At 56.9% G+C, this 16008-nt stretch overlaps 7 protein-coding genes across 7 annotated transcripts; 2 read left to right on the plus strand and 5 right to left on the minus strand.

The window, feature by feature from the left end:
- Positions 1-534: 534 nt before the first annotated feature.
- SCP_1700830 (predicted protein) lies at positions 535-2111 on the plus strand (the record flags this gene model as incomplete). The annotated part of the gene is made up of 10 exons (XM_027764870.1): positions 535-598; positions 652-794; positions 849-971; positions 1029-1071; positions 1127-1238; positions 1299-1378; positions 1440-1455; positions 1514-1575; positions 1626-1729; positions 1791-2111. The coding sequence occupies 10 exons, from the start codon at positions 535-537 to the stop codon at positions 2109-2111; spliced, it is 1068 nt and encodes a 355-aa protein (XP_027620671.1).
- Positions 2112-2409: 298 nt separating this feature from the next.
- On the minus strand, positions 2410-3374 carry SCP_1700840 (hypothetical protein; the record flags this gene model as incomplete). Its single annotated transcript, XM_027764871.1, has 3 exons — positions 2410-2612; positions 2661-2905; positions 2971-3374. The coding sequence occupies 3 exons, from the start codon at positions 3372-3374 to the stop codon at positions 2410-2412; spliced, it is 852 nt and encodes a 283-aa protein (XP_027620672.1).
- Positions 3375-5106: 1732 nt separating this feature from the next.
- SCP_1700850 (hypothetical protein) lies at positions 5107-6784 on the minus strand (the record flags this gene model as incomplete). The annotated part of the gene is made up of 4 exons (XM_027764872.1): positions 5107-5320; positions 5411-6180; positions 6238-6366; positions 6428-6784. The coding sequence occupies 4 exons, from the start codon at positions 6782-6784 to the stop codon at positions 5107-5109; spliced, it is 1470 nt and encodes a 489-aa protein (XP_027620673.1).
- A 1173-nt stretch (positions 6785-7957) lies between these two features.
- SCP_1700860 (hypothetical protein) lies at positions 7958-8263 on the minus strand (the record flags this gene model as incomplete). Its single annotated transcript, XM_027764873.1, has 1 exon — positions 7958-8263. One exon carries the CDS (start codon positions 8261-8263, stop codon positions 7958-7960), a length of 306 nt encoding a protein of 101 aa, XP_027620674.1.
- A 1963-nt stretch (positions 8264-10226) lies between these two features.
- Positions 10227-13333, minus strand: SCP_1700870 (hypothetical protein; the record flags this gene model as incomplete). Its single annotated transcript, XM_027764874.1, has 2 exons — positions 10227-10592; positions 13328-13333. 2 exons carry the CDS (start codon positions 13331-13333, stop codon positions 10227-10229), a joined length of 372 nt encoding a protein of 123 aa, XP_027620675.1.
- A 438-nt stretch (positions 13334-13771) lies between these two features.
- SCP_1700880 (hypothetical protein) lies at positions 13772-14309 on the plus strand (the record flags this gene model as incomplete). The annotated part of the gene is made up of 2 exons (XM_027764875.1): positions 13772-14090; positions 14146-14309. 2 exons carry the CDS (start codon positions 13772-13774, stop codon positions 14307-14309), a joined length of 483 nt encoding a protein of 160 aa, XP_027620676.1.
- Positions 14310-15536: 1227 nt separating this feature from the next.
- SCP_1700890 (hypothetical protein) lies at positions 15537-15991 on the minus strand (the record flags this gene model as incomplete). The annotated part of the gene is made up of 2 exons (XM_027764876.1): positions 15537-15652; positions 15709-15991. The coding sequence occupies 2 exons, from the start codon at positions 15989-15991 to the stop codon at positions 15537-15539; spliced, it is 399 nt and encodes a 132-aa protein (XP_027620677.1).
- Positions 15992-16008: the final 17 nt, after the last annotated feature.

Genomic DNA, 16008 nt, shown 5'->3' on the forward strand with positions numbered 1-16008 from the left:
AGGTCGCAGAGTTCCCGATGAAATAAATTCTAGACAAAATACAGATGTCTCATGAACAAACAGCGATGGATGTCCAGCTGACGTCTGCCTGTGTTTATCCACTAGATGTCCAGCTGATGGCTCCTGGATGTCGAGAGTGTGTTGAGTCAGCATCCAGATCATTTCTCCACCCAACAACGGTAGCATTTATCTCACGGACGTCTGGCGGAAATGATCTGCTGGATATCACGGAGACATCCGGCCGTTGACCCTATTCTCATTTATCCAGCCGTTGTCCGGCTTGTCTGGTGGTGTAGTCCTCGTACTGGTATTCGGGATCTGGCGTCTAACTTTTGAAACCTGCTATCAAAAACTGTCGGCGTGGAAGCCCCTTGGGTCTATCTTACAGAGAAGACTTCGCTCTTATCTGAGAGGTACAGAGCTTGGCAGTCGAAGGACTGCACAGAACCACCACTCGCGATGGTATAAGATAGCGGTTACACGTCGTACTGTGCACACAGCATCTCTAGATACTGACAGTCGTCGACCGTGACGATGCCGAGCACGATTTTACCGCCTGTCCGGCACCATGTCCCTCCCACCAGAACGAAGGAAAATTGTAAGTCCTTTTTATATTCTTGATGCAATTGTGCTCAGGCCTCTGCGATCTAGTGGATTACGCAGATCTAGCTGTTATCGATCTGTCGAAAGCGCACACTCCGGAGGGCCGTGCTCTGCTCGCGATAGAGCTGTGCGACGCTATAGCCGCACAGGGCTTCTTCTATGCCATCAACCATGGCTACACGCAAGCCCAGGTAAATGCTACAACGCACATGCACGCCGACAATTCCAGCTGAGCGCGAATGCAGAACGACCGCATGTTCGACATTGCAAACGTCCCGTTCTCTCTCGCGGACGAGGAGAAGCGGCTCTACACCGGGAATGTCAAGGAGAGCGGGACGTACCAGGGGTTCAAGCCGCGCCAATTATGGGTGTGCCCTTACCTTCCCTTGCACCGCCGCAATTTTCGCTGATCGGCCTTCTGACAGCACATCGATGGAGGAGTACACGATCAAGTCGAGCACTATAACAGTACGCCGCTCATCATACATTGTTCCCTCGTCTTTGATCTCATGGGCGTCATCAGTCAACCGTGACGTTACTAAGAGGCAGCACCCGAAGGCCATGCGACCTTTCTTGCCCGAGATCGAAGCCTTCGCACAGTTCAACCACTACAGTGTAGTCCATACCATTCTCAGGTACATCGCCCCAGGTCACCATCTTACCTGAGTAGCAGCTGATGACTGACCGGCCTGTAGGTTGCTTGCACTAGGACTTGGCCTTCCTGAAGATAGTCTCGTAGATCAGCACAACTTCTCCACCGCGGGGGAGTCTTCCGGTATGTCTCACTACGTCGTACTCCGAGCGCGCCGACTGAACGAACGATGGCCTTCCTACAGTCCGCTTCATGAATTAGTATGCCGAAATCCCTCGAGCATCCGCGCTCGCACCTGATCCTCTAACAAATTGACAGCTATCCCCGTACAGGAGACGAAGAAACGAAGACGAACAATGTCTGGCTCAAAGGGCATACAGGTACAGCCCTCACCACAACTACTCACCCAATTGCTCACTCCACCACACAGATATCGGCAGCATCACGGTCCTCTGGAGCCAGCCCATCGCCGGGCTGCAAATCCTGTCTCCCGACGGAAAATGGCGCTGGATCAAGCACATCGACAATGCCCTCGTACGCATTCACCTCAGTCTTATCTCCTCAAGGCACGCGCTAACTCGCTCCTGCTCCGCAGGTTATCAACGCGGGCGACGCGCTCGAGCTTCTCTCCGGCGGGGCGTACAAGGCGACGATCCACCGCGTCGTCCAGCCGCCGCCCGACCAGTGCGCCTGCCCGCGCCTCGGTGTGTTCTATTTCGCGATGCCGGACGACGGCGTGCGCCTCGTTCCGCACGCACGCTCCAGTGTCGGTGGTGGAGAGTGTGTGGGCGCGCCGACGATGGAGGCGTGGCGCAAGGGACGGACGGCTGCATACGGGCTCGTGCCGTTGCGCCGGCGCGCTGACGGGGTGGAGGAGGAGACGGTCGAGGGTGTCGTGGTGCGGCATTATAATTGAGGGCGTTTCGCTCCTTCCTTCATTTCCTGGAGCAGGCTTGTGTGCGCTTAGACTAACCCATAGTATTTCCTGGCCACCGTACTCCTGGATACTGTGTCTCTGGTTGAGCTGTGTATGTGCTGTCTTCAGCCTGAGATATGTTAGTCTACGACCACCTCGTTTCGATGTAAATCATGAGCACGTCCAGCACATTATCTACTTGAAGACTGACTGCAATCTTGATCCTTGAATACAGAATACTTCACATGTGTTCTGTGTAGCACGATAGAGCGGTCAAAGAACGTCGGACGATAGGTTGTTATACTACCATGCGGTCATCACGCCAGCAGTACGGCTCGCCTCGCTCCCTCTTCCGAAGTGCTTCGAGAAACATGGCATGATACGCTTGCGCTTGCTTGAGTGCATCGTCCGGCGGCATGTCCTTGGGTGCCTGCGTAGCGAGTAATTCTGGCGACTCTGCAAACTCGATAGGAACGTGATACCACAGGTACGGGATGACCCCTACGGGGAAATGAGCACCATGGATGCAGCGGAGAGGCCAAAACGTACTAGGAAGCCATGCATCGGCCGACACGGCTGCCCTGTGCAGCTCGTGGCAGCCGAACTCGTAGACGTCGGGTTTCACTTGGTCGAATTTGATATCCATCTGGAGCTTGCAGTCGTGCTCTTGCGCGACGTCGAAATCGATAATGATAGGCCGTCCGCCCTCGCTTACGACGATGTTACATTCGCGGACGTCGTTGTGTTGGACGCCATGGCGGTGTATCTCCTGTAGGGAATCGAGCACTTGACGTCTGAGTTGCCAATCGGGTTAGTGAAGGAACCGAGTCGCTGACGAGATTCATAGGCTCGCCTAAACTCCCTGGCCCTAAAGCACAAAATTTTGACGAGTTCCGCCCCACAGTATTCCAGGAGTAAGCAGGCCGCAAGTCCGTCTTCCAGTTCACCTTCGTACAAGCCTAAGCACCGAGGAATTACTCGACCCTGTAGAGCGCGAAGCTTGTCATATATTCTGGCTTCGTGGTGCAAGCTGTCCCTGGATCGACGGCCGTAGGCGACCTTGCAAACGACATCTTGTGACGCCAGCTCTGGAGATGTAGCATGAGCGGTGGCGCGATATACCACCGACAACCGTTTGCCCTCGTGTATAGACTTCACGTCGGTGAGAGTTATATCGGCATACGTGTGCTCGTCGATGGCTTCTAAGCCGTAGAAACTTATAGGATCGCGAGAATGAAGAGCTGGAAAGCGAAGTAGGGGCATGGTCGATGATATAATACCTCAGCCTGAGGATGCGACCGGGTGTATTGGCGAGCCTGAGTTTTTCGGTTGGCGGTCCTGCTGAGATCTAGATCTATGTAGTAACCTCGATCGTTCGCAATCGAGGCTGTTCCGTTTCCGAGCACTCATGATCATACTGCAAGCATCCACGGGCACGAATACGTCGCCATGCCTGCATGCGCAATCTTCACTGAACTCATCTTACCCGAGCACCCCTTCCCTCAAGAGCCTTTTCCGTTTGCTATTGCTATGTCTCGACCTTATTCCCAGAGCGCGTCAGGAACGTGCCGTACCACCTTACTTGTGGTAACGCTCGTAAGCAGCCTTCCAGTGGGGTGGCGGACGGGATGGAGGACGAGACCGTCGAGGGCGTCGTGATGCGGCGGCACTATAATCGAGGCTAACGCTCCTTCGTCTGTCCCTTCTTTTCTTCCCTTGGACTCCCGTGTGTTCGTCGCGTGCGTGTTTGATCGTCCCGCGGATCCTCCTCCGCGTTGCCACGCAGTGCGAAAACTCCGAAAATTCGCAGTCCTTCGTCAGAGTGTGCTTCGCGCCTCAGCACATGCCCAGGTGCCAAGCCCCACGCCCGCGGTCTTCCCTTCCGTCCTTCCTCCGAGTGCCCGCCCTAGCAGCGCCCTCCCGCCGAGATGCGCGCCCGCCTCGGATTAGCGGCTGCGCACGGGTGACGGCGTCGACGTGCGTCCGGGCGACGCGCGTGCGATGTGATGTGGTGGGGGCCACTGCTGTTTCAGCGAGCGGCGAGGGCGAGTGGGATTCTCATGTACCGAGCGCTGTCCGACCCCGATCGCTCGTGAACGGCCAGCGGGATCGCGTGTACGCTGTTACCGGTTCACGGGTTCACCGGGGCCCAGGCCGAAAAGTCGCGTCAATTCCCGCAGGACGCGCTGTCAGCGCTCGAGTACGTACGGAGTACGCGAAACCGAGTACCTGAATGGCGCCGCGCGCGCGACAGATTCGCGGTGCCGTGATACTTGGCGAGGAACGAGCATTTTGACCGATGCGGCACGGTTATATTCATTTCGATCTGGGCGTGTCTGCGCACACCGGGGATCTCTTGGAGTCGGGCATGACACGGCGCTTGATGAGAAAGCGGAGGGGGGAATCGGGCGAGCTCGACGCTGGTTATCGGAAAGACGCTCGAGGTATATGTGTGTGTGTACCTACGAGAGCTCTAATTCTCGCCAGAACGGAGCGTACTTTGCAGAGCGCGTCACGAAGGGGGGGCATACTTGAAGGTGGCGCGCTGTGGGGGTTCATGAACTCGTGCAGGAGCGTTATCCGATCTGAGCACTGGGCGAACGGGATCTCGCCGTTCGACTCCCAGCAGCCCCATAGGTGGGGTATGAGACGCACAATTTGAGTGATACGGTGCCGCGCTCGAGCTCCAGGGTCTCGGAAAGACGCTCGTGCTCGAACGTTGGAGCATTGGAGCGCATCGCGGCCGAGCTGGAAGGGTGGCGTCGGGGTCGTGAAAACATCGTGAATTCGTACAAACGTAGCCGAAAAGAAAAAAATAGCAGTACAGCATCGACAATCGACAGCGACTTTCAAACCGGAAAAAAAAGCTACACACAGCGCGGCGGCCTCGCAACGCGAAAGCCAAAAACAAAATATGAACAACAGGAAGGGGGTATAGGGTATATACGCCTCATCGAACGCGACGACAGACACGGGGGGACGGGGACGGGGCGCGTCAGGCGGAGCGGATGGGGCCCCACTCGACGTCCATGGGCACGGCGCGCGGGAAGACGTCGGGCAGCGTCTCCGAGCTGCTGTTGCTGCTGCTGCCGCTGCTGCTGTGCGCGTCGGCGAGGGCCTGTACGCGCGCGGCGCGGGGCCCGCGCTTGTGCTGCCCCCTGCGCGACTCCTTCGGGTACTCACACCGGAGCGAGCGGCGCGCGCACTGGCTACAGCAACACCGCAAAAAAAATAAAGTAAAAGAAGGCCAGTCAGCAACGCGCGCACCCGCACCACAACCAAAAAAAAAGCGCACGCACTTGCAGCGCAGCTCGGCACTGCCGGGGACGGGCGGCCCACACGCGATCTTGCGCTCGCGGCAGAACAGGCAGGCCATGACCGGCTTCTTCTTCGGGGGCTCGCGCGGGCCGCCGGTGGTGGTGAGCCGGAAGAGCGCCTGGCCGGGCTTGCCCTCGCGGTCCGGGAGCGGGAGCTCGTCGAGCGAGAGCGGGGCGGGGTACGGGTAGCCGACAGCGTGCACCTGCGCCACGGGCTTCTTCCGCGGGCGGCCGCGCGGGCGGGGGGCCGGCGCGGCGGCGGACGGCGGGGTGGAGGCGGAGGCGGCTGGCTGCGGGGTCGCGGCGGGGAGGGAGACGGCGCGCTTCGGCTCGTGCTCGGGGGCGGGCTCGGGGAGCGGGGTGATGGCGGCGGCGAGGGTGTAGCTGCGGAAGGGGGAGGGGTGGTGCAGGGCGACGGGGAGGGACGCGCCGAAGTCGAGGTCCTCGCTGTCGCCGTAGGCGGAGTCGCTGAGGGGCGAGATCGGGGCGGTGTCGTCGTAGCCGTAGTCGGCATCGGCGTACTGGAGGTCGGCGGCGTACTGGTCCTCGCCGGGGACGGCGAGGCCGGGGCTGGCGGGGAAGGACGGCGCGAGAGGGCCGCCGCCGTAGACGGGCCAGGAGGCGGCGATCGGCTGATCGTCTTGGGGCTCCTGCTTGAAGTGGGCGAGGCTGCCGGCGATGACGTAGGCGGGCTGATGATCCCTGCCGTACCGCGAAGGCGAAGGCGGACTGCCCGCGTCGGCGTGCGAAAGCTGTCAGAGGGGAGCCTCAATCGCTGTGCTCGCGGAGATCGACGGCGCGCGACCCACCTCGGGACCCACCTCCTGCGAGCCGTAGGGGCGAGGATCCGCGGGAACGCACGCCGCGTGCCCCGCCGCAAACTCCGTCGATGTCCCCGCGTACGAAGCCGCGTTCACGTGGGCCTGCTGCGACGCATACTGCACGTCGTCGAGAAGTCAGCCCAGCATGAGATGCGCGCGATCGAGCGGGCCCACGCACCTGTCCCGCTCTCAGCCCACAAACGTCCACAGAGACCTGCGTGCCGTCGACCGCGAACTCCGCCGCGTGGTGCACGAACGGCATGCACCCACTCGGCGACGACAGCGCGTTGTCGCTGTCGTTCATGAACTGTCCAAATGCCTCCTCTGCATGCTTCCCAAACCGGGACGACAGGTCGATGTCCAGGTCATCGTCCGCATACGCATACTGCGCGTAACGCGCCGCGCTCGACGTCGCATACTGCGGATACGCGACGCCGCGGTAGTCCTGCTCCGCAACCTCGACGCCGTACAACTGGTCGGCGGCGGCGAACGCGCGCTGATCGACGACGGGCGCAATTTGGATCCGCGAGTACATCGTGTCGTGTCGGAGCGTCGCGGAATCAAATCGGGGTCGCAGCGCCGAAGGGAGCTATAGAGGACGTATATCGAGGCAGGAATGGAAAAGGAGGAATAAACAGACGAGGGCCCGCACGAACCGACGCACTAGTTCTTATCCTGCGCCCGCGAAATGGACCCCGAGAGAAGGGAACGCGCGTGAGCAATTCGAACGACTAACGGGAGATTTGTCCTCTCAGATGCCACCAGCGCCCGTATCCTGCTGCATTCATTCCCCACATTCTGGCACGGTGCGTTCACATCAGATAGGGCTCGCATCAACTCCCTGTCGGCCCTACCCGTATGTCCATCCTGAGCCCAACCTGAGCCCCCTGCGAACCTCGGCAGCGCTACGAAGCCCTGGCTGCTTACGCACGCGGGGGCAATTTGTCGGTCGCCCTGCCCGATGTTGTTGCGCGGATCCTGCACACCCCCTCCGCACGGGACCCCCCCACCCCCTTTGCCGACTTAACAACACCCTGCGCGAGCTTATTACCCTCGCCAGACGCCACCGGACCGCAACAGTGAAGGTGCGCAGGAGGACGGTAGCAGCACGCAGCCCACCGCGCGCTCCCGGGGTCCCGCGCGCACACTCCGAAGCCGCGATGACCCGAACTCGATCTCGCGCGATCAGCGGTTTATCATAGTATGTAGTGCACTTGGCCAACGCCTTCCTGCTCCCGTCGACATGCGAGACGAGAAAGAGAAAAGAGCGGCTTAGACGTTCGCGGCTTAGCGCACCGCACCGTCAGATGAGGGGGTCACCAGTCTGGGAGAGACCGCTGCGTCTGTACGTACGCACGCGGGGGCAGCCTCTCGCAGCACGGGGGGAGGGGGGTGGGGGGAACTAGCCGAGGGAGGAGGGACCCTGCGCCCACGCCCACGCCTCTGCAGCAGCGTACCGTGACCTGCTGCCCGCCCGACTCCGAATTCGCTACTCGCGGGCCTGACAGCGATTCAGACGTATACGTCGAGTCGAAGTGTCCACGTCGCATACCATACCATACCATACCATACGTACGTCTTCCCATTCGGAGCCCGGGTCCCCCCACCCGGCCGACACCCTGCGTGCGAAGCCCGCGGATCCTGCCCAGCAGCAGCAGCCCGAGAAGGCCCCGTACCCCGCTCCACATTTCACCGCGTGCTCTATAGTCTATACGACGTCCGCTCCAAATACAGCGCGAGCTAGATAAAATACGGGCTGGGCTCCCCCACATTCAATATTCGATCGCGGCGGGGCCTCCCGTACGGTATAGCCGCAAGTGGCGCGTACGAACAGCGCCGCGCAAGGCCCGAGGTCAATACGTGGGAGCTGCGCGAGCTTACTCGACGGTGCGCGTGCGCGTGCCGCGGTAATAGCACACTCTAACTGCGCAGCGCGAGTCCTACTAAGTCCTGCACGTTCTGCGCGCGGTTCGGTCGCAAGCAGCTGGTGAGCCGATGATGGGCCGAGCGCCATGACTGAAGGGAGAGGACCCCCGACACTGCGGGCCAACCCCTCCAGTGAAATCGTGACGCCTGCTTCAAGCCCGAGAAGACATATCGTGTATGGCAGCATCTCCGAGCCCGCGCAGCGAACGTGGTGGGCCAGCGACTCGAACTGGGCGCGACGCATGAGATATCGCTGGTAAGCTACGATCGAGCGTCATTTCTACGATAGAAAGGAGGGGAGAGCAGCTGCCGCTACAGCAAAGATCACATCGATAGGCCCCTCCAACGGAATCCGTTCACAGCGCGGACTGCGAAATCAAACGCGCCGGTAATTCAGGTGGGTGGTGGCGCCGCCTGGGCCGCTCGCACCCAGGTGTAAGCGGCAGGTCCCACCTATCGGGAGCTCTTTTTTGCAGACCGCCCAAAAGCCGCCTGCGCACGATTTTTTGACCATGGGCCTAACGATATGATCTTTGCTCTGTAACGGTGAACAGCGAGGTCGTGCGGGCGCGAGAAGACGGACCGCGAGGAAACCCCCACCCCCCCCCCACACAGTGGTGCTGCCAGCTACTTTGAACAGCCGCGCGGAGAGTCCCCGAGTCCCCGAGTCCGCGCAGATGTTCGGAGTTCGCACCTGGGGGCGGACCGGTGAAGTCAGCGACCGCACATCGGAGAGTGACCAAGAACGACTGATGACCCATTGGGATCGAACTCCAGCCGAGGGTTCGTGAGCGCGTAAGCAGTAACTTACCGACTTCCTCGTACAAATGCCCATACGCGTCACGCCGATTGGCGCCGAGGCCTGAGGTGCTGCTGCTGGTCGCACGAAGAACCAGATGGTGCGGATTGGATGACTGCGGACATGCGGTGAGCAGGGTGAATTCGAACGATGCGTAGGGGAGCGCCGTGCGTGGCTTACGCAGACATCTCCAGGAGCTCCGACCGCCAGAGCTTCTTCGGATAAATTAGAGGATGACAGAAACCTAGACCGACTCACCGGTTTCAGTGTCTATACAACAGATGAATATTCGATTGGGGAGATAAGGTCGCCCGAGTGCATACTTACCTGCAACGACAGAAAAGGGAGCCTCACGTGATGCATCACCAGGGGAAGCGGGTATACATACGCGCATGGACGTGAAGCTCGAAGCTCGAAGGCCAATACCGTAGATTGTGTTTCTGACCAGTGGATTAAATGCTACTTGCTCCGAATGCTGCGTGATATTACAGTTCAGTCGTTCAATCGTTCAATCGAGTGCCAGTGGATGACATTGCTCCCTTAAACGCTACTTGCTCCGAATGCTGCATGAATTACAATTCAATCATTCAATCGAGTGCCAGTGGATGATATTGCTCCCTTACATCGTGGGACCGGCCAAAATTGGACGTACACACATGTCTATACATTGTGGTGTTTCGTGCAGTGCCCGAGGTCTTTCCGATGCAAAATGGCGCTCGGCCCATCCCGACTTGGCTGCTGAAACCGAACCGTAACCAGGCGCCCCCCATGGTGGGCAATTGTCAAACGTGTCGCAAGCGGCGCGCCATTCACCTTCCTGGCCATGCGTACGTAGGCCGGACTCAGCTTGTGACGTCTGTGAGACGGCGTCGAACGAGCACCCGTCCGGAGCTTGGTCTCGAGAGTAAACAAGCACCAGCACCTGACTCGCGAAATAGACGTGTACGAAGGAGCGACGCCAGTCAGAGTGCAGAAGGCACAGCCCACGCAGAAGGCGCAGCCCAGCACGAAGGCGCAATCGCAGGGGCCCCAGTGGCACGAGAACGATTAGGTTCGCCCGAGTCGACAGAAGCCTACGGTAGTGCAACACGTCCAGCCGATGCGCGGACTGATGCGGGCGCACCGTCGTCCGAGGCCCCTCGCCGGCCCTGAGCGCAGAGGGCAGAGGGCGTGCAGCGCGTCCGCACTAGGCAAGTAATTTGAGTTTGGGCTTCCGAGCTTCTCGCACGACGCGAGGCAGCGTGTACGAGAATCAGCGCATCGATAGACGTAATCGCGCAGAACGGCGGCAGGAGCTACCGCACGCCCCACCAGCAGAAACAGGCCAGCGCGTCCCAGACAGGCAGTTGTCGTCGATCGCGCAGGTCACTTGCGCACACCCTGCGATTATCGAATCGGACGCCACCTGCCAGATGACCAGGACCCGGGAGATGGCGCGTGGTTTGCGCTCGACGTTGGGAAATGCTGATCCCGAGTTGACGTATCTTCCCTGCACTACTTTAGACTGCGACGTGCCTGTCGTCGCGAGCCGGCCATCCATCCACAGCCGGACACCGGGGGGTCGCTGTGTCTTCGGTATGTCCTCGGTGAGCGCCTGAACCTTCAGAGCCATGGCGTCCTAGAGAACAAACGATGAAGCAACGGGGAGCGTGAAAAAACACCAGGACGCACGCACCGAGTACTCGACATTGTCGGAGGCTGCTCACGTTTTCGGAACCACGTTCCATATCGCCGAATCACTCTGGCGAAGAGTTTCCGTTTCGACTGAAACAATCACAGGATATCGCACCTCATGTTCGTCATGCTGAACAACCATGTTCTCAGCTGCGCATTCTGAGTCGGGAATAACTTCCAGGAACGCCATAGATAAGATAGATGTGGTGTGATTGCACACCAAATGCGAAGATCATTCGAGTCCACAAGACCTTCGTAGGCGCCGAAACACGGAACGACATCGTAAGCCTTGAGCGCCCATAATCTCGTCTCTGGTGAACTGCAGGGTCGTCGTTAAAGCCATGCTGTTAAGCAGTCAGCGGCTTGAGATGAGACGACTTCACACGCGACGTTTGCGCTACAGCCTGAGAGAAGTCTGACCCAAACAAATAAGTCAACGAGGCGTGGAAGATAGCGTGATTGCGCACCGATGGTGGAATTCACTCGCGTCGATATCGCGCCACAACGTTAATCGCCTTATACGAGGTAAACCGAAGTAGATGATTCGTCAGGCTGAACGCATTGCGGAACAAGGTAAGCTGATGCTGTCTGCAATGCCGTTCTCCACGCGACAATCAGAGCCACAGGGGCAGAGAACAGATGTCGACATCCTCATAGAGAAAGTCAACATGATAAATCAGTAATAGTCTTCATCCAAGTGGGCGGATCGAGGAAACCAAGATCTGGCACGTTACGGCAACGAAAAAAGAGATAACAGGATGGATGGTCCTCGCTTGAGTAGACACGGTCGGGGTCGTGGCATCTCAACTATCACAGCCAAGTACCGACAATCGAGATGCTGACACTACCTTGCGAACCCGCAGCAAGTCTGTCTTCCCGGTCAACAACACGCCGAACGGTACCGGAGACGAATAAGCCAGATGCATTCGCCAAAAGCCATTAACCGACCCACTGCGTGTCCGTGTGCGGACCTGCTTGCCAAGACATGCACTTTGTGACCCACGAACACTCCGCGAGTCGATGGAACTTGCACTCCGAAGGCTCGCATAGGCAACTGCTTGTTGCTTGAGGGGATCTCAGGGCTCACGCTGGTTTCCAGTGCAGGAAGGCGTGGAAGGCGTGGAGTACAATGGTTAAAGCTCCCGAGGGCAAATTACTCAATGCGGTATCTTGCGCTGAAGAGTCCTCCCCACCGGATCAAAGACGAAAGCTCCCGGGGGGCATTTGACGCAGTATTTTGTACTGAAGAGTCTTCCCCAAGAATCGAAGGTGCACGCAATGCACCCCGATGCGGGAAGTAGCTCGGATCCACTTCGGAGCTATTACACTGCATCGAAAGTGTAAGACCACAGCGTATAGACGGTCCGAGTTGGCGAAGGGAAGACGAGCGACAATGTGGCGTTGGAGCCAGAGGATCTGAGAAGATGTGGCGTAGCAAGCACGACAATTCGCCGCGAAGAGCTTCACGCTAAGGATACACATGCGTTACAGGGACTCGGACTACGCGCTGCGAATCGTTCCGAGATTCTTCGCTGGAAGAACTCTCAAACGTGTCTTGAGAATACTGATCAGTGTTTTGCCAACCACTCAGATACGCTGAGGATGAACAGTCGGACGCACCTCGAAAGGGTATGCAATCGCACACGAAGTCAGCGAAGCGATCTTGAGGGGTTCTCGAGAAGAGATCTAGAATTGGCAGCTACTTTTGGCACGGTTCCCTCCTTCCTGGGTACACCCGCGAAACCGGTCAAGAACGGTAGCAATGACTTGAATGGTGATAGTATGCTGTGATGACCGTCTCCAAGGACTAATAGAACGAGAAGTTACAGAATCGCACTTCTCGTCCACTCACCTATTATTCGAGATTAGTGATACGGAGGAATAATGTTACACGGGACTGACTTCCACCATTCGGAGGCGGTAGTAGATATCGTGGGACTGCAATATCTCATGCATCGCATCAGAAACCTAGACAGAAAACTCCGGAGTTTCAGTCTTGCTATCGCCAGTGTACAAATGAAGAACAACGATTCGCCCTGAAACTTAACTAAGTAACTCCCGCATTCCAGTCGCATTCGCACTATTCTAGGATCGAAGTAGCAGTTACTTCACTTGCCTCCTATATCTGTGCATTCGCGGAGTTCTGGCAATTCCAGCTATGATCAAGCCATTGAGATGTAGCAAGATGACAACCAATTGGTGGAGCGCCTCCAAGGGGTGACAAAACGACGGAAACGAGATAACTAAGATGTCGTCACCGCTGAAGAGCCCCAACGATCCCGTTAATCAACAACGAGTAGGGTGAACACGATGTTCACTGAAACAAAGCTGGAGAAGCATGCGTACCGAATTCCGAGATGTTAGAGACTTCGAAAACATGTTGTCCAATAAGCGCGTTATGAGGTACCGACTCACATTTCAGCTTGGCTTAGCGGAGTGTAACCTTCGCCCACTCTCACTGCCACAAAGCGCGCCGCACTTCTTCCAGCAATCACCTTGCCGATCGCTCAGCCCATAACTCTCAAGAAATGATGCCACCAGTACGGGTTGAATTCCATAGTCCATCCACCACCGTTAGACCGACCCAGATGTGAGAGCTCGAGACCACACGTAGAGTCAAACGCAGTAAACCTTCAGGCTGTGTAGATCGAAAGAACAGAGTAGGCGGCCCAGACAGACGACCATAGTGACAGCGAGAAGACTGATGTGTGACCCAGTGTTGGCCAAATTTAGGGCGAAACTTCTGTCACCCGATCTCGCAGTCACATTCTGTGCCGCTTCGCCACGCAAGCGAAAGTGCTTCAATATTGCTTTTTTAGGTGATAAAAGGGCGATACTGCGCCATTGATCTGTAGAATGAATCTACATGAAGCCACTGGTATGTGAGTGGCCGTGCTGTTGATGAATTCTGGGCTCCGGTTCGGCACTGAGTAGATACTGCGCAAGCCTCGCGAAGCTCGTCCTCGGAATAACTTTCAACATCAAAGCCATGAGACGAGAATGGTAAGATAAAATTTTAACACTGCCGCTCACGTATGCGCTTTAGCGGCTCATGTGATGAAATAGGAAAACCTTCAAAGCGCTCTCAGGGGAAAATGCAGTGCACAGACCCCGATCTCCGACATGATCATCGACAACATACAGGACGAACTTAAAGACCTTAGTGCATCCAGCCTCATATCCCGTTCATGGCTTCCAAGGTCGAGAGCCCACAAGTTACGGTCTATCGTCATCTCGACCAAGGATCGTTATACAGCGTTCGAGGAGATCATCAGTGCATCTCCCGTCATCTGTCACTACGTGCGCGACGTGACTATCGACGGTCATTCATGCGCAGTAGGGCCATTTGGTCTTTTGCTCCGCATCCTGCTGCAGCTCCGTCGGGTGGAGAGCCTGACCTTGCGAAACTGCAAGCGGGATCAATTATTGGTTGACTGCAGGAGTGACGCTTCTCCCTACTTCCCAGAGATCGAAAACTTCTGCGTGGTTGGGCCTAGCGAGGTCTGGTCTTTCACAGGGTATGATGACCGCAGTATACGCCGACTGCTCCTCGCATGTCCCAAGCTTCATGTCGTACGATTGTTCGACATTGGCTTTCGACACGAAGCGTTATCATTGGGACGCGCAGAACCACTTCCCTGCGTTGAGATTGACACCTTAACGCTAAGTTCAAGCATAGATGGGCCTTCTTGTCCATCATGGCTAGCGCGCCCTCCTTTTAGACTACGTGTCAGGAAACTGAACTTATCATGGTTCAGCATGAACAAGAATTCATCGGAGTCGAGCATCGCCGTTCGGGATTTGCTACGGGGAGCCGGGAGGCAGTTGAAGAGTTTGACATTGTCATATCGCGAATCTTCACCACTGCATATCGCCCCCAGGGATCACCTGGATTTATCGCAAATTTCGCAGCTACAGTCGCTGAAATTGGTCATAGGATGGTACAATGTGGATTCTTCCCATCACTGCGTGGATTCAAGCCTGCCGCTCTCAGGTCACAGCTTGTAACGCTGATCTCCCTCAGCTGGCCGAGGTGAAAATAGAGCTGAAGATAGCAGATCAGTTTACGATAGCAGAAGTGATCGACGATTCCACCGCTGTCTGGGACCTTCTCGATACAGTGCTTTCCGAATTGGTGGTTTACTGCAATCGCAGTCACGAGAAACGAGTGGAGGTCATACTCAAAGTCAACCTACAGTCCCATCTTAAGGTTATCACCGAATTCAGATTGTGGGCTCGCGCGATGCAAAAAGGGATTGGGAATCGCTTACGCTCGTTCCCAGACCATCAGTCAGGTCGACTCGAGGTGGTACAGACTTACAAATGTCCGGACGAGGGGCTGGAGCGCAAGGTCCCTAGTCCTCCAAAGGATGCACTTCATACTAAACAGGGCGACGAAGATCAAGAAGGTTGCCTGCAGGAAAAGTCGGGCGGAATGATCAGTGCTTACGAGCTTTATGATAATTATTAAATGCCGATATATCGAGAAGGTCAACCCGAACAATGCAGCACGGTTAGAGAATGTGTGATGATAATGCTACGAAGCTAGTATGCTATGTTTGAAAAAAGGCCCATGTGTATATGTAAAATAATAATTGTACACCTTGAACAGCATATGGTTCGAAGTATGCAATTATTATTTTACGCAGGAGCTTCATTGTGGATGCACACTGCTGGACGACGGTATGTCTCGCAGTACTCCTGACAATCACCTGGTAGTTTTGTTGACCGTGAGTGCTTTTCTTTTCTGTCGACTTATCTCTCGTCCGTCAGTCAAGTTTGTTACAGGCATTCCGCACCTTCACCAGCTCCGCGTCAATGGCATCCGTAGGTCGACACGTCGCTCGATCACAGCGAGTGCATGAACATGCTGAACTCGGCGGGTGTATTACACATAACGTGGCCAGATGCAGAGTCGCTCGATGGGACAAACATAACGCAGTGAAGCGGCCTTATGGAACGACGTGGAATATAACTCCTGGCCCCCAGCATGCTGCTGCTGCACTGCGACCTCTACGTCTAAGACTCGACAGACGCGGTAGAAATTTGAATGCGCTCACCTGGCTCCAGTAGCCTGAGGTCGATGACAGCTACCGCAGGAATGTGCCCGAGGTTGTTGCGAGCGCTCGTGAGACATGTCCTGGCGCCATTGAGATGCTGTCTAGCCAATGTCGACGCGCGGTCCATGCGGATACCGAAGGACAGCGGTACGACAAAGGTCGAGTTGGAATGCGGCCGGCAGTGACGAGCCGCAGGGAACAGTGCGAGAAGACAGTGGGAAGACGTCAGTGCCCGCTGGAGGACACGCCCTGGCGAGAGGAGGAGAGCAGTAAGCAAGTCCATCAGGGAGTGTGTAGAGA

Source organism: Sparassis crispa, assembly GCF_003851025.1.
Source record: "Sparassis crispa DNA, contig_000016F, whole genome shotgun sequence".
NCBI lineage: Eukaryota > Fungi > Basidiomycota > Agaricomycetes > Polyporales > Sparassidaceae > Sparassis > Sparassis crispa.